Source organism: Tasmannia lanceolata, unplaced genomic scaffold (assembly GCF_043159265.1).
Source record: "Tasmannia lanceolata isolate RefF3 unplaced genomic scaffold, GAP_Taslan_0.1 ptg000003l, whole genome shotgun sequence".
Taxonomy (NCBI): Eukaryota; Viridiplantae; Streptophyta; class Magnoliopsida; order Canellales; family Winteraceae; genus Tasmannia; species Tasmannia lanceolata.
The window spans coordinates 4,099,038-4,116,658 of NW_027518680.1; the positions used below are offsets into that span (position 1 = coordinate 4,099,038).

At 40.4% G+C, this 17,621-nt stretch overlaps 2 protein-coding genes across 2 annotated transcripts; both read left to right on the top strand.

Moving 5' to 3' along the window:
- The first annotated feature begins 1,265 nt into the window (after nucleotides 1-1,265).
- Nucleotides 1,266-4,649, top strand: LOC143860285 (uncharacterized). The gene is made up of 3 exons (XM_077370857.1): nucleotides 1,266-1,823; nucleotides 2,372-2,787; nucleotides 3,643-4,649. Exons 1-3 carry the CDS (start codon nucleotides 1,388-1,390, stop codon nucleotides 4,399-4,401), a joined length of 1,611 nt encoding a protein of 536 aa, XP_077226972.1. The 5' UTR covers nucleotides 1,266-1,387; the 3' UTR covers nucleotides 4,402-4,649.
- Nucleotides 4,650-7,497: 2,848 nt separating this feature from the next.
- LOC143860292 (protochlorophyllide-dependent translocon component 52, chloroplastic-like) lies at nucleotides 7,498-13,156 on the top strand. The gene is made up of 4 exons (XM_077370863.1): nucleotides 7,498-8,523; nucleotides 8,981-9,396; nucleotides 12,073-12,260; nucleotides 12,738-13,156. Exons 2-4 carry the CDS (start codon nucleotides 9,229-9,231, stop codon nucleotides 12,991-12,993), a joined length of 612 nt encoding a protein of 203 aa, XP_077226978.1. The 5' UTR covers nucleotides 7,498-8,523; nucleotides 8,981-9,228; the 3' UTR covers nucleotides 12,994-13,156.
- The last annotated feature ends 4,465 nt before the right edge of the window (nucleotides 13,157-17,621 follow it).

A 17,621-nucleotide genomic window follows, 5' to 3' on the forward strand; every position in this document is an offset into this window, starting at 1 on the left:
CAACCTAAGGGTTCAACTTGGATTGCTTTTTAGGAATCCAGGATGATCTTTTCCTATAAAATTGGTTCGGGTTCGGGTTCGGGTTGATTCTAATTCATTTTTTAGTAAAAGCTCAACCCGGCCCGATCCAAGCTGCACTCATACTCCAACCTGCATTCTCTATGATTTTTATTTTTTTATTTTTGAAGAAAGGTGACTATATTCATAAAAAATGTGAGATTACAAATTCACATCAATGGGGAGAGTGGACCCAGAGTAAAATGAGTCCCTCAATGCCCCAGATTTAGCTAGCTGATCTGCTAGATCATTGGCACTCCTATGATCTAGCTAGCATTCTCTATGATAATTAAAATTACATACTAGAAAAAAGAAAAGAACACGGTTCTCTGCATCTGGAATAAAACTATCTAACCCAGCTTCTTGAGATGATCCAAAAATTTGGTTGAATCTAGCAACAGTTCCTCTTCCTGAACTGACTCATTATTGGGTTGTCTTTGTCCCAGATATTGGTCTCATGTTGTGAACTGCAGTAGCTGGCGCGTGGCAGAAAAAGGTCTAAAGGCAGTGGAGATATCTCTGCAGGTTATCTCTATAGCTTCGATCGGCATTGTTGCGGCAGTGAAGCAGAATGTGAAAACACGTGAAGTCTAAAAAAGTAGGAGAATTTAAAACCCTTACTTCCAACCTATGGTTGCCATTATTAAAACGGGGGAGCATTGATATCGGTTCCCTTAAAGTTTTTAATGTCCTTTCATTTAGCAATTGTATTATTCATGATTAGGAGAATTTATATGATGGGTGGCCGTGAAAACACGTGAAGTCTAAAAAAGTAAGTACGGCCCACATTTCTTGATGATCCAAACCGTTCATCTGTTTGGGCACAACGTAAATAGGTTGTGCCCCATAAATCATTTCCATAGGATGATCCGAACCCTCCGATCTAAACTGATCTGAAAATGGAGATTTCCAAAAAACATTTATGGAATCTTCTACGGATAGGAGGGTTAGGATCATCCTATGGAAATGTTTTTTGGGGCACAACCTATTTACGTTGTGCCCATACAGATGAACGGTTTGGATCATAAAAAAAAGTGGGCCGTACCTACCTTTTTACACTTCACGTGTTTTCATGGCCACCCATCATATAATTTCTCCATGATTAGAGCATCGTTGTACGACCACATTGGATTGGTTTCTAGTTTCTTAAGGACAAAGAAACTTAAAGTTGAGCGTCCGTGGTCCAAGACCATCATAACCATTTATCATCCTTTATTTCTACCTTTATACTTTCTCTTTTACTGCTTTTACTTGCTTTTCTGCCATTAAATTCAACACAATTTCTCCGTGTTCTCTTCTCCCTTCTTCCCAGATAGTTTACAGTCTAGAAATGGACCCACGGCTTAATGCAGCATGTTGCAGTGGCGATGTGACCACTGTTGTCAATCTCTATCAAGAAAACACAAACATTCTTGCACAGACGACCAATCTGCAAAACACTCCCTTACACATTGCTGCTCGATTCGGACATCTAGAGTTAGCAAAGCTGTTGATTAAGTTACGACCCAGCATGCTCTTGGCTGAGAACAGAGAGATGGAGACTCCCCTGTACGAAGCATGTCGCGAGGGGCACCACAAGGTGGCTCATCTACTGTATGAGGTTGAATATTCGGTGGCTTTTAAGGTTAACCGTGACAAGGAGAGTGTGCTCTTCGTGGCTTGCGATTGTGGGCACTTGGATGTGGTGAAGCTTTTCTTGGAGAAGGTAGTTTTGCGCTTCGACAGAACATCTTATCTTCACGTCGCTGCTTCACATGGATTTACAGGTGTGAGAAACACATTCAAAACTTAAAATGACGAGAATACCCTTATTTAACTGTCTGATTTTCAATGCTATCACCCTTAAATCCGTCATCTGGCAAACTGGATGTCAGATATTTTTTCTGAAAATTTATTGCTGAGCTAGGGTTATTTTGGTCATTTTGTAAGTCCAACTAGTCAAACCACTTTTCTCCTTTTACCTCTTTTTAGGGGCCGTTTGGATACGCGGATTTTAGAATCCGGGATTTCTTCAAATTTATTGCCAGCTGTTGTTTTTGACTCATTTTTTACTTCTCTCCCTTCTTTTCATGAGCAAGAGAGTAGCAGATCCTCCCATATTTTCAGGTTTTAGAAATCTTATGATGCAGGAGAGATGATTTTCTTGCTTAAAATCCAAGAAACGCTGTCAGGACTCAGGACAGCACACATCAGCTTGATCATGAACCCTCTTTTATACTGTTTTCAAACTAAAAACCTGAATTCTAAAATCCGTGTGTCCAAACGGTCCCTAGTGAAGAGTATAAATTTATTTTGGTCATTTTTTTGTGTGCAGCTATTGTTCAGGAAATATTAAAAATAGAACCAAAGTTGGCATTGAGAAAGGACGAAAGAGGATTTTCTCCATTGCATTTTGCTTCAAGAAAAGGGCATTTGGAGACTACAAGAGAGCTCCTTACGGCTAACACAGACCTGTGTTTCCTAAAAGACAACAACGGAAGAACACCTCTCCATTTGGCCGCAATAAGTGGTCAAGTTAATGTCATCAACGAGATTGTCTCTGCAAGTCCCGAATCCGCTCTGATGCAAACCCAATTAGGAGAAACAGTCTTACATTTGAGTGTCATGCACAATCAGTACGAAGCTGTTAACTGTTTAATGGTGAAGCTTTGCATTATCAACCTCATAAACTTGCCAGATATCAATGGCAACACCGCGCTACATCAGGCCGCCATTGGAAAGCTCTCAGATGTAAGTGTATTTTTTTACAAAATTTTCTTCAGGTAAGTCAGCTAAACCATTGACAAAGAAACTAATTTAATCAGTATTTCATTTTTCAATCTCATTGTTACCCCATCAAACTGCCTTCTTTTAGTCCAATTTTTTTGTTGCAATCTTTTCATATTATGCTGTGTTAAAAACTAGTCCTTAGGGAAGTACCCAATTTAAGGCAATGCCAATCAGCGCCCTTTTTATTTTTATTTTATTTTTAAATAATTTGCCGAGCAAAAGAGCTTTTGATTCAATAAGCCAATGGTTGACTGCGTGAGTTTCTAAACTGTGATATTTTAGCCGTTTCTTTATCTTCTCTTTTATCAGTACAGATATCATCTATAATGGGTAGTATGATGTGAGAAATTATATGATGTTATCTACTGTCTTAAGCCCTGTTTGTTTTGAATTTTGAGATTTTATTTTGAGTCCAAAAATTATTCTTGGCAAAATGAGACATTTGGTTCGCTGTGTAGAATCGATTTTGGACTCAAATCGATTCTGCATCCCAGAAATACATGTATTCTTACCATGATGTAGTGTCGATTTGGGTCAAAAATCGATTCTAAAGCTGCAAACCAAATGCCCAATTTTGCCATTCAATTTTGGACAACATCAATTCTTAAAATCCAAAACAAAGAGAGCCCTCCTCTCCTGTAAATGACTGAATCGGCGTAAATATCAAACACAGGAGATCTAAATTTCTTTTCCCTATAATGTGCAACTTATTACCTTCTTGCTCACTTCTTATGTTGAACAAGTATTGGTACTAATGGGAGAAGGGACCCTGAAATATTGTAACTTCATGCCTGGCTTATTCTTATTACATTTCAGATAACAAAGCTTCTTCTGAGTCAAAATAAAGCAGATGTGAAGGCTGTCAACAAAAACGGTTTAACAGTTCTGGATATCTTAAAAGAGGGTCCAACTGATGCAGAAGACACCGAGATCATCCAAATGCTTAATCCTCCCAAACATGATAATAACTCAGTGAGTCTCCAGCCGTCCGATAACAAACTGGATAATAACTCAGTGAGACTCCAGCCGTCTGACGAGTCACAGTCGGGCAACTCGTCCTCCAAACTTGGTAGCCTTACCAATGATATCAGTGGGAGGCAGATTATATATATGGCGGTGGCCATGCTTATTGCGACGGTGACCTTCCAAGCTGGTCTCAATCCTCCGCCCTGTCAAGATTGGACTGGTAATCCGATGACTAATTCCATTAAAGCTATACACAGTGAGGTGGATAACTGCAATTGGGATCAAGCAAGCTATAAGTATTTCATGGCCTCCAACACAATGGGTTTCTTTCTGTCAACGAACTTGATTATATTGATAATATTCTGCCAGTCGCGGGTTTTGCCTTTCATGAATGCAGTGATGGCAGGGGCCATTATATCAATGGAAACTGCTTTCTGGTACAGACCTTCTGTGTTCATGGAGAAGAACCCTTTTGGTTCAGGCCTCTCGTTTTATCCTCTGGTTGTGGTTTGCTTTGGTTTCTTATGTATTTGGGTGGGGTGGCGGTTGACGGAGTTTGAGAAGGAAAAGAAGAAGAAGAAGAAAGAAGAGGAGAACAGTCATGGTTGAAGATGCTAAGGTATAGGAGAGTTGAAGTTGTCTCAATCGAGTCTCAAGCAGTTTAACGAATATTTCAGTTTAGCTTTGAAACTTCTATATATATATATCTGTGTGCTTAATTTACGAGTACTTTATGATGGAGAAATGAAAGAATATCTATATGCAATATTTGTTTCAGCACCGCAAGAAGGATTAAGTGATTAATTATATATAAGTACTTTACGATGGAGGAATGAAAGATGGATATTTTCATTTAATTTGATGTTATATACATGCAATATTTGTTTCAGCACTGCAATAAGGATTAACAATTGAGGAATGCTTGTAGGGTCTGAACCATCCATTTGGTAGGCATTGCTATAGATATCCTATTACCCACAAAACATTGAGGTAATGCCAATTCTGTAATAAAGATAAGATCAACTTTAGGAAGAGAGAATTATAATCTAAATTAGTTGTGTAATCTATTCTGACTAACTCTCATCTAATGCTTGATGATCAAATGGTTAGATCTCACTAGATCTGATCTAATATATCCTAACAATCATCTCTTTTCTGGTGTCCATCTAACCCGTTTGATTCTGAGTCCTCCACGACTGATGCACATACCTCCGCCATCAACTTGACCATCACCGCAACGTCAATCATTAAATCTCTATCAAGCTTGATTGGACGAGCTACTTAGTGTGTAAATCAGAGCCTCTCCCTGATCCTTCAAGGCTATGTTAGATTATGTCTCTGGAGATATCTTATGTCCATCTTGCCTCATTCCCAAAGGCACCTCAACGGGGCACCTCAACGGAACTGTTGGAATGAGACCAACTAGATGGAGGACGATGTGATTTGAGAGAAGAAAGCTGTTCTCTTGATACCAAACACAAAAGAATGAAGTTGTTACACAAAGAATGCCTTTCTGTGATGGTCCCTAGCAAATCCCATATTTTATATATGAAGTTGTTAGACGAATAAGCCAATGGTTGGCTGAGAGAGTTTCTAAACGGTGATATTTAGGTGATATTGTAGCCGTATTGTTAGGGAATCTAACCGGCTAGAACTCACCCCTAAAAACTAGCTGTTAGAGGGAGGGTGTCCATTCCCATAAACCCATCCACATCCATTTTCACATGTCTGATGTGGGACTATTGCTTTTGCGTGGATCCCCAACAATCTCCCCGTGCACGCGGAAGCAACGTGGACTATCTCTCCCCTCCACACGGAGGCAAGGTGGGAAGCACGAGATCTTCCCCAAGGGAATTTCACCGTCCTCGGAGGCACACCGGGGTTACCGACGCCCCAGCTCTGATACCATTTGTTAGGGAATCTAACCAGGTAGAACTCACCCCTAAAAGCTAGTTGTTAGAGGGAGGGTGCCCATTCCCTAATAACCCATCCACATCCATTTCACATGTCCGATGTGGGACTATTGCTTTTGCGTGGAACCCCAGCACGTATCTATATCTTCTCTTTTATGGGTGCAACTCGGATTGCTTTTTAGGAATCCAGGATGATCTTTTCCTATAAAATTGGTTCGGGTTGATTTTAATTCATTTTTTATCAAAAGATCAACCCGACCCGATCCAATCAAGTTGCACTCATATTCCAACCTGCATTCTCTATGATTTTTCTTTTTTTTTTGAAGAAAGGTGACTATATTCATAGAAAATATGAGATTACAGATTCACATCAATGGACAGAGTGGACCCGCAGTAAAATGAGTCCCTCAATGCCCCAGATTTAGCTAGCTGATCTGCTAGATCATTGGCACTCCTATGATCTAGCTAGCATTCTCTATGATAATTAAAATTACACAATAGAAAAAGAAAAGAACACAGTTCTCTGCATCCGGAATTAAACTGTCTAACCCGGTTTCTTGAGATGATCCAAAAATTTTGTTGATAGCAACAGTTCCTCTTACTGATCTAACTCATGATTGGGTTGGCTTTATTCGAGATATTGGTCTCATGTTGAAGTGCAGTAGCTGCTGGGTGGCAGAAAAAGGTCTAAATGCAGTGGAGGTATCTCTGCAGGTTGTCTATGTAGCTTAGATTGGCATTGTTGCGGACGTGAAATAGAATGTGTTGTCATCGCTTGCACGAAGTGTAGTGATCTCTATGGCGGTTGTATGCTTCATGGCTTCCAAGTGGTTGTCTCACTTCATCTACAAGAATTTCCATTTCCATGTTTATTACCATGGCTTCAGATGAGAAAATATTGTAATTAGTGTAAATTCAGAAATGTATTACATTTACCCTGTAACGTTAAGTGGTCCTGGAACTCTAGAAATCAAATACTCCCTGAGTCTACTTTGTATATTGGAACAACTGAAATTAAATCAAGGGTTAACCAATACAGGGTAATTAAATAGATTACTCCAAATCCCTTGTGTTAAATCCTGGACGACGAAGTTATTTCCAAAAGATTTTCGGTATTTTCCCCTAAACTTTTGTGAATTTTCTTGCCAAACACGAGGACTCTAACATGGGACCCCGGGGGGTGCCATTATTAAAACATGGGAGCGTTGATATCATAACCCTTGATAGACCGGTAAGGCGGTAACAGTCAGTCACGGGGCATATCATCGGAGGGCGGTAAAATGGGTTCGATTCAACATATAATTGGAGAAGGGTAAAGGGAGATGATAAATCCACACCCCCTCTAGGATAATTCGCACGTCTTTACAGTAGATTGACGTCACAAAAAGGAAAGAGGGACGTCAATCTACTGTAAAATCGAGAGGGTGCGAATTATCCAAGAGGGGGGCGGATTTATCATCTCCGTAAAATCGAGAGGGTGTATTATTCATGTTTAGAGCCTTAGACCATCGTTGTACGACCCATTGGATTGCTTTCTTAAGGACAAAGAAACTTATAGTGGAGAGGGCCCCATGGTCCGAGACCATCATAACCATTTCTCATCCCTTTCTCTACCTTTATACTTGTTGAGAGTCACGCTGACTCGTCTCCAAGGAACCTGAGGGGCCGGGCCGGTGCGGGCCCACACGGGTCGTTGAATCTTAATCAAACTAGGATTGCTAATTAGTTTAATTAGGAGTTGCAATTCGTTAGAAGCTAGGTAATTACTTATTTAGAGTCCTAGTTGTTTAGGAATATTAATTAGATTAGGAAAGCTTATTTTATTAAGAGTTTGAGAATGCCCAATCGGTAACATAGCAGAGAAGTTGCTGAGAGAAACGTGAGGATAGTAGTGCATACAAAACGCAGTGTTATTAACGTTTTGAAAAAGTAAGAGAGTGGTGTACTGTGTTTTTAGTAGTTTATTCAAAGAGAAATCTATCTCCCTCTCTCTCTCTCCTTCTTTGGTGTTTTGTTTTTTGTGAGATTTTTTCTTGTGGGCATTTCTATCAAAGCACTTTGTGCCTTTTATTTTCTACAATACTTTCTTTCTTAATTTGGTCCTGGTTTTTTCCTTTCGTCTTCCTCACCGCTTTCCAAAGTCGTTTGGATAGCTAAGCAGCTCCCTTTTCTCCCGTTAAATTCAAATCGATTTCTCTGTCTTATCTTCTCCCTTCTTCACGTAGTTTAAAGTTGAGAAATGGACTCAAGGCTTGATGCAGCATTTTGCAATGGGGATGTAACCACTGTTGCCAATCTCTATCAAGAAAACAGAAACATTCTTTAACAGACGACTAGTATGCTGAACACTCCGTTACACTTGGCTTCTCATTTCGGACATTTTGAGTTAGCAAAGCTGTTGATTAAGCTACGACCCAGCTTGGTCTCGGTTGAGAACATAGAGATTGAGCCCCCACTCTACAAAGCATGTCGCGAGGGGCACGATAAGGTGGCAGTGCTACTGTTGGAGGCTGAAACTTCGGTGATTTATAAGCTTAACCGTGACGAGGATAGCGTGCTCTTCGTGGCTTGTGATCGTGGGCACTTGGTGAAGCTTTTCTTGTGCAAGGGAGTTTTGCGCTTCGACAGAACGGCTTATCTTCACGTTGCTGCTTCACATGGATATACGGGTCTGAGAAACAATTTCAAAATCAATAATGACTGAATACCATTATTTAACTGTTTAATTTTCAATGCCATCGCCAATAGAACCTTCATCGAGCAACTGTATGCAACCAGCGCCGGCCGGATTAGAGGGAAATAGTGGGATTATTTACTGGTAAGTCGATAGAAATAGCGGGATTATTTCTGAAAATTTGCTCCTGCTCTAAGTTATTTTTTGTCATTTTAATGAAAGCCTTAAAATTTACTTCTGAAGCCAATTAGTCCAACCATTTTTCTTTTTTTTTCCCCTCATTTCCAGCACCATGTCGCCCTCTCCTCACTCCCTCTAGTCTCTCTGTCTCTAATGCTGGGTTAACATGAGATTCCATGAATTTTTTTTTTCATGGTTTCTAAGCATGCTCGAAAATCAGCAAAAAAGAAAATAAATCGAGAAAGAACAGGCAAAATAGGTAAGAGTAAGAACAAGGTAGAGAATAGTGAGCTGTCATATATAGCTCCTGATAACATCCAAGGAAACGATTACTCGATCAGTCTACAGGGCACATAACACCCTTAGTTAATGGATATTCTAAATTTAAGTTATTGTTTCTCAATATGAACCTTGTGTGCAGCTATTGTTCAAGAAATATTAAAAATAGAACTAAAGTTGGCATTGAGAAGGGACGAAAGAGGATTTTCTCCATTGCATTTCGCTTCAAGAAAAGGGCATTTGGAGACTACAAGAGAGCTCCTTAAGGCTAACTCGGACCTGTCTTTCTTAAAAGACAACAATGGAAGAACACCTCCCCATTTGGCGGCAATCAGTGGTCAAGTCGACGTCATCAATGAGATTATCACGGCAAGTTCCGAATCTGCTCTCATGCAAACCCAATTAGGAGAAACTGCCCTACATTTGAGTGTCATGCACAATCAGTACGAAGCCGTAAAGTGCATAGTGGAGAAGCTCTGCATCATCAACCTCATAAACTTGCCAGATATCAATGGCATCACTGTGCTACATCTGTCGGCCATTGGAAAGCTCTCAGATGTAAGTATTTTTTTCAATATATATTTCTCTTCAGTTAAGTCAGTTAAACCATTCGTAAAGCAACTAAATAACTAATTGATTCAGCATTTGATTTTTCATCTTCCCAAGGATAGCTACCCCCATCTGAATGGCTTCTTTTAGTACAAAATTTGCTCCTGGTCAGTTGCTTTATTGATTAGATTTTAGAGGTCAGAATACTGAGAATTAGGATATGGTATCAAAACAAGTTGAGCTCGTTGATGGATGACCCATTATTTATCAGGACAACTAATCATGGTATGGTATTGTGTTGGTTATACGTAGATGACTTTATTTAGACATGTGATAAAATAGCTCAGGTCTCACCTATAAAAGGCCAGTGGCAATAGTGTTTTATTTTATTTTATGGGTAATGTGGGATTTGGCAGACCCCAACCAGAATTTATTAAAAAAAAAGGAAGCAGATTACAAACGATGATAGAGGACTCCCATGGAGTCCTCAATTACAATTTGAACTAGATCATAACGTAAATCATGAAGATCAATTGGGTCTCCTCTGCAGGGACAGTCTTCTTTTGAGAGGAAATCATCTGCTCTGTTTCCTTCTCGCCATGTGTGGCTGATCTCCCACAATTCAAAACTTTGGAGAATTGCTTGGATTTTTTCAAGAGTTGAAACTTTCTTCCAGGGGCAAGCTTCTTTTCCTTGGATAATCTTCACCGCATGGAGAGAATCTGACTCGATCCAAAGTCTGGTAAGATGGAGATTCTGAGCATGAATTAAACCTTTGAGAATAGCCTTGATCTCAAGATCCTGAATTGATCCTAACTCGGTGGGTGTTGAGTACATAGCAAGCGCATAGCCATTTCCATCTCTGAGAATTCCTCCAATAGATCCGCTGTTGTTGGTAATGGAAGCATCTGTGTTGAGTTTAACCATAGGCGAGATTGGAGGCATCCAACTGCAAGTTTTGGGCTCGAGGCAGTTCGAAAACAGGGGAAGGTTCATGAATGTTGCTATCTTTTGATTTCTTTCATCCAAGCTATCCTTCAGATTAAGGAAAAGGATACGCTCTCTGGCACTCTGCAGAATTTTCCTGAGAGTGTACTGTTTGTGCATTTTTTTTCCTTCAAAGATGCGATTGTTTCTCTCTATCCAAATATGATAAATTGCTGAAGTGAATAGAAGCCTAGCTAGACAAGCTGTTTGCCCCTTTTTTTTAAATTTGCTTCCAGTGGCAATAGTTGTACCCACAAAGACTGATGTGAATGTGCACATGCAAAAAAGGATACCAGTATGTGGTGCAACGCGGAACGCGGCCAAGGCAAAAAGGAGTCGACTCGGGCGAGTTCCTTGTCAAGTCAAGGAGTTTTTAAACAGTGGTATCAACACCTGGCAAGTTGAAGATTGATTAATCTTGTTGACTAGCAACATTGCTTAGCTTGTACGAGTGGGAAGCAAGTGTGAGAAGCGATACAGGAAGCAGAAGCGGGAAGCGGGGGTGTAGAAAAGAGAATGTGGGAAGGGAAGAGTTCCAAGTATAGAGGAAACGTGTACCAAGCGGCAAAGTCAATATGAAACATGTAATGAGCCTCGTGATCTTATTACTCCTCAATGGGCTGTGCCAAGGGAGGGCTGGCTAAAATTAAACTTCGATGGCAGTTCATTTGGGAACCCCGTCCTGCGGGCTTTGGTGGGCTAATTTGGGATTCCACTGGCAGAGTTTTAATGTCATATTCTGGATCGGCAGGGACATGCGACGCTAACGAGGCTGAGGCGAGGGGATTGCTCTTTGTGCTTAGAGGGTACGCTAATAACAACTTAGGGCCACTGATTGTCGAGGGGGACTCCTTGAATGTTATATCCTGGGCTAGTAACAAAGGAGGTGGGCCCTGGAGATTAAACCACATTATTGACGAGATTCGGGATCTGGTCCGTCGTATTCACTCCCAACTTGTTAACCGGAGGAGAACTGCCAACTCTGAGGCGGATGCACTGGCCAAAGAGGGGGTCTATGCAACGGGAACAACTGTCCCTCGCTCTTGATTTAATAAAATAATGTTAATTTTCAAAAAAAAAAAAACATGTAATGAGCCCCACATAAGTTTTATTTGAAACTTAAGAGGAGTTTTTAAGTTTTGACTACATTTATTTAAATACATTCATTCGGCATTATCAAGAGGATAAAACACTCTTTTAGGAAAAAATAATCACCGAAATAGGAAATACACTCTTAATTAAGAGGAAGCGTGTGGGAAGCGCACTTCCTCTAAATTTGGAAAGCGAGAAGAATTTAGCTTCCGAAGTGAGCTTCCCACCCAACTAGGAATTTCTGTAAAGTAACTATGGTCCTAAGTTCTCACAGAAATATGAGAGTGATCTTTTGATGTAGTTGATCACTTATCCATTTTTATTCATTTGCCATCTTTTTGGTTTGTTGTTTTATTTAAAAACCGATGTCTTCCATTTGAACTTGCACATGTAACATGCATATTAATCAGATCCCCTCTTTCATAAGTAAGAGAATTCAATCGGATTTACTTTTAGTTCCCCTGCAAGTTTTTATTTATCCACATCGTAGTCATAATAGTTTCTGTGATGCTATTATCATTAAATTCTAGCTGCTAACCTTTTTTTTTTTAATAAGAAAAGCATGTATCACTTTCAGTTACCATCACCTCACTCGTTTTTTTGTAGGAACACAAGATAGCTGAATCCGGCCCTTCCAATTGGCAGAAGGCTTGTTTTGTGCCAACAAAGTCAGATGCCCTTGTGGTTGGATTCAGAAAGTGGTTGAGAAAGTATGCAGGTGATCAGGTTGACTGGGGAAATAAGTTCAAGGCCGGCCTTCCCCCAACTCCTCCTGAGGAACAGCTAATGGACAGGTATGTAATCCACAGCAAAAGGAATGTTTCATTGTGTTCTAATCATGCATTAACTCAATTTTATTCACAAAATTCACCTGTTTCTCAAAAGAGGGATCTCCTACTTTCTGTTCCATCTGTTTCGTGGGTTCGTCACATTAATCTGCATGTCCATGCGTCTTGTTAACATGATCCCATCAACAAGGAGCTGACTTATCACTAGACTTGTGAATTGTGATTATCTTGGTGTGCTCCAACTTGTGATAATCCAACTTGTAGGGTATGAAGTAATGAGGATTGAGCCAGAAATCCTCCAACCTAAGGGTGCAACTCGGATTGCTTTTTAGGAATCCAGGATGATCTTTTCCTATAAAATTGGATCGGGTTCGGGTTGATTCTGGTCTAACCCAGTTTCTTGAGATGATCCAAAAATTTTATTGAATCTAGCGACAGTTCCTCTTACTGAACTGACTCATGATTGGGTTGTCTTTGTTCCAGATATTGGTCTCATGTTGTGAACTGCAGTAGCTGCCGCGTGGCAGAAAAAGGTCTAAAAGCAGTGGAGGTATCTATGCAGGTTATGTCTATAGCTTCGATCGGCATTGTTGCAGCCATGAAGCAGAATGTGACATCATCGCTTGCACGAAGTGTAGTGATCTCTATGGCGGTTGTATGCTTCATGGCTTCCAAGTGGTTGTCTCACTTCATCTATAAGAATTTCCATTTCCATGATTATTACCAGGGCTTCAGATGAGAAAATACTGTAATTAGTGTAAATTCAGAAATGTAATACATACATTTACCCTGTAACGTTATGTGGTCCTGGAACGCTAGAAGTCAAATACTCCCTGACTCTACTTTGTATATTGGAACAACGGAAATTAAATCAAGGGTAAACCAATACAGGTAATTAAATAGATTGCTCCAGGATGGTTTATTATGATTTCTAGACCAGACCCATAAATTTCTAGACCAGACCCATAATTAAACATCGCGCTGCTGAATGGAAATTTCGTGCTGAGTTTGGAGGCGAGTTTCTTGAGAAGAGGTAGTCTCAAATAGTTTCTTGATTGCATCATCCAAGCTCTTCAATCGAGTATTCTCAGCCATTAGGTGAGAAGTCAATGAAAGCACCAATGTTAGAGCTTGATTGTATTACAAAAATACATAACAGGAATAGAAAGAACTGAAGAAGAAGAAGAAAACAAGAAGAAGAAAAATCGAGTGTTTCTTGAAAAAAATGACTGGTTTCGAGGCACCAGAACCTCCAATTACAAGAAGAAGAAAAAAATAAATTCTACAGATTCATCATGCTTTCTTTCTCTCCCTTCCTACTTTTATACCCAACAGAAATCTCCTCAACTGTTATAACTACTTCTAACAACCTCAACTGAATTAGTTGCCTAATCCCTCAGCCTTGCTGGCAACACCCTGTTTCTACTGCTCATTCTTCTCACTGAAGCTGTACCCCCTTGGTTCGTGACATTGTCTCACTTCATCTATAAGAATTTCCATTTCCATGATTATTACCAGGGCTTCAGATGAGAAAATACTGTAATTAGTGTAAATTCAGAAATGTAATACATACATTTACCCTGTAACGTTATGTGGTCCTGGAACGCTAGAAGTCAAATACTCCCTGACTCTACTTTGTATATTGGAACAACGGAAATTAAATCAAGGGTAAACCAATACAGGTAATTAAATAGATTGCTCCAGGATGGTTTATTATGATTTCTAGACCAGACCCATAAATCCCTTGTATAAACCCTGCTTTGAGGAAGAAATTACTTCCAACCTAGGGTTGCCATTACTAAAACGAGGGAGCGTTGATATCATCTCGCTTGATCTTTCTCATGTCCTTTCATTTTGCAATTGAATCATTCATGATTAGACAATGGTTGTACGACCACATTGGATTGGTTTCTTAAGGACAAAGAAACTTATAGTGGAGGGCCCGTGGTGCAAGACTATCATAACCATTTTCTCATCCTACTTTCTTTTTTACCGCTTTTACTTGCTTTTCTCGCACTAAATTCCAAACGATTTCTCCCACTTCTCTCCTCCTTTCTTCCCACATAATTAACAGCTCAGAAATGGACTCAAGACTTAATATAGCATGTTGCAATGGATACCAAGCCACTGTTGCCGACCTCTGGGAAGAAAACAAAAACATTCTTAACCAGACACCCATCTGCTACACAATCCGTTACACTTGGCTTCTCGATTCGGACATTTTGAGTTAGCAAAGCTTCTGATTAAGTTACGACCCAGCTTGGTCTCGGCTGAGAACAGAGAGTTGGAGACTCCACTGTACGAAGCATGTCGCAAGGGGCACCACAAGGTGGCTAATCTACTTTATGAGGCCGAATATTCGGTGCTTTATAAGGTCAACCGTGACAAGGAGAGCGTGCTCTTCGTGGCTTGCGATCGTGGGCACTTGGATGTGGTTAAGCTTATACTGTCCAAGACAATTGTGCGCTGCGACAGAACGGCTTATCAGACCAGCCACCTCGTGAATGGAGACAAATAAAAAAGCATGTTCAATTAAGGATGATCATAGCCCTTAATTTCCTATGCAAAAGCATTTTCAATTAAGGATGATCTATAGATCTGAGAATAGGATCATCTTATGGAAATTGATCTTTGGGGCCCAGCCTATTTACATTGTGGCCCATTAAATGGGTGGTTTGGATCTATGGTGTAGGCTATACAGTCCACTTTGAAAAATAGGGGGTGACTATTGTAATAGAAGGGGTTGGAAATGATATCTTCCTACTTTGTTTTGATGACGGCACTCCTAACCTCGTTATACACTCAATTTTGTTTGTCTGTTTAGAGTGTTTTTAGAAAGATGTTTTCCCTAAACTTTCGTGAATTTTTCCTACCGAACGGGAGGATCCTGATGTGGAAGACCTCTGATTGGTAGAATACGGGCCAATGATCTACATGTCACATGGCAAAGCAAGGGTAGTTTTGCTATTTTAATGAAAAAAAACCCAAGAAAAAAAGCAGGAACTAAGATTGCTACATTAGAGAACTGTAAAATGTAGAGTGGAGTGCCATTATTAAGACGAGAGAGTGCTGAAATCATTTCCCTTAAATCTTTTACTTCAGTAGACACATCCGACCGGGATTTGCTAGCGTCATAGCATAGCATTGCATGTCAGACCAGCCACACAGGTTCAGTTTACAGCAGCTTTTGTCTTCATTAATGAGGTGGCTCATCTGACATCCAACAGAGCATCTGTGCTGGATGCTATGCGATGGACTCTAGCAAAATCCCCATCCGAAACACGGTTGTATTGATTAGGGGTGGACATGGTTCGGTTCGGTTCGGTTCTGGGGCATACCCAGAACCAAACCATATATAATCGGTTCCCTAAAATTGGAACCAGAACCGAACCATATTGTGGACCCCGATCCGAGAGAGACGGCGGGGACGTGTGCCCCTACGCGAGTCAGTCTCAGGATCATCCACGTGAATGGAGAGCTCTACCAAGGAACTCTCGAAAGAAGTGCCTCCCACAGCATGAGTGTCGATATAAAAGGTGAGATACCTCTCGATTCGGGGACTAGCCCAGATTCGAGGCGTACCTTAAGCAAAGAAGAGTCGCCATCCAAGGAAGTGGGCCAAGGATCCCATACTATGCTCTGTTGCAACGGATAACCAGAGATTATAAAAAGAGGGTTCGTGCCTGGTTACGAATTCGGAAGGTCTGAAGAGCACCTCATCCGCCCAAGTGCAAGCACCTAGTCTCTTATGCCATTTGTTATTGATTTTGAAGAGTTTTGAGCGAAAGTCATATGAAATGGGAACATATATCTCTGAGAAGACGTCTACCTAATCATGCATGTCTCAGAGATGAAAATTAAACACATACACAAAATAAATGAAAAATGTGTCACCTAAGCAAAACTAGATTATAAGTGACATGCCTAATGGGTGTCTAAGTTCCGGTGTGCAAACACATGCATGTCACAGCTGAATGTATAGGATCTGTACATGAAAGTAAGAAAACACTGCAAAACATAGATAATGACTCGATACCATACAACCCTAAGACTCTAATCTATACCTAGGCCCGAGTCTTTAGATGATCTGATGTTCATCCAAAGAAGCCTACGTATCCCCGCCTCCACGAGAATCAAGGCAACGTAGTTCTTCGCACCTATTCTAAGCTATGATGCCTAAGACATCTAGACCTCTATCCTAGACTCGATCTAAAAGACCGGACTAGTTCTTAAAGCTTCTTGTGTGATTATTTAAATTCCAATGGATTGTATATTTTAGAACACCCTATATGCCCTAACTAAATGCAGGTTAGCCCTAAGCTAATGCAGGTGGTTCCTATAATCTATGTGTAGCTAGGCTGTATATCCTAAGGAAAACAGTAGGACCTATCGCATCTTAGACCTAGTCATCAATTGGCGATGTGGATCGCCAACTGACCGGACGGAGGCGTAAAACTCCTAGCTAGGACTCACTCCTAACTCTAACACAAACAAATAAAACACACAACAAACAAACAACGAACGAGGGAGTAACTCCCGACTCAAAAACTCTCTAACTAGGACAACCTCCTAACTCTAGAGGAAGATCCTTTCGAAAGAAAAAAAAAACAATATTTTGAAAGATTTTTGTAATTTTGAAAGATTTTAAAATGCTTATTTTTAAAGGTTTGGCTGGACTTGGGATGTGGATCCCAAGCTGCACTACGTACCCTGTTGAAAGGGATCAAGCCAACGTAGTTCGGAACAGATTTCCTAACTACTTCTAATGACTCAAGATTTTTGAGATTTTTTGGTTTTTCAGATGTTTTTGTTGTTTTTAAGTATTTTTTACTCAAGGGGGACAAATCCTATCATCATAAGGGGAGGACAGACTCCTGAATATCCCGCAAAGGTTGGACAGCATCCTATGCTTTGCGAGGGAAAAGAACAGAAACACAGCTCTGCAAGGGTTGGACAGCTTCCTATACCTTGCAGGAGCGGATAAAAATCACATGATTTGATGAGAGGTTGGAAAGAATCCTAACCCCTATGATGATAGAATTTGATTCCTGAACAAGAGGACTGACTCTCTAGACTAAGGACGGATTCCTATGCTAGTAGACTATCAAACTAAGATAAAGCTCACAAGTAATAAGGAAAAAGAGACCTTGTGCATATTTGGCAAAGGTAAAACACCCAGCCGGGCCGGACAGCTACCTAGCCCTAAGGTGCAACAAATGTGCAACCCAATACCCATAAGGGTAAGGGGTATGTTGCCAAGCCGAGTAGGATGTTCTCCCAAAACCAAATGATGCACAAAGAGGAGGTTTAGCAAGAGAATGAGATTGGGTGAGACTCCTAAACACAAAGATGAATTCCAAGAGAGGT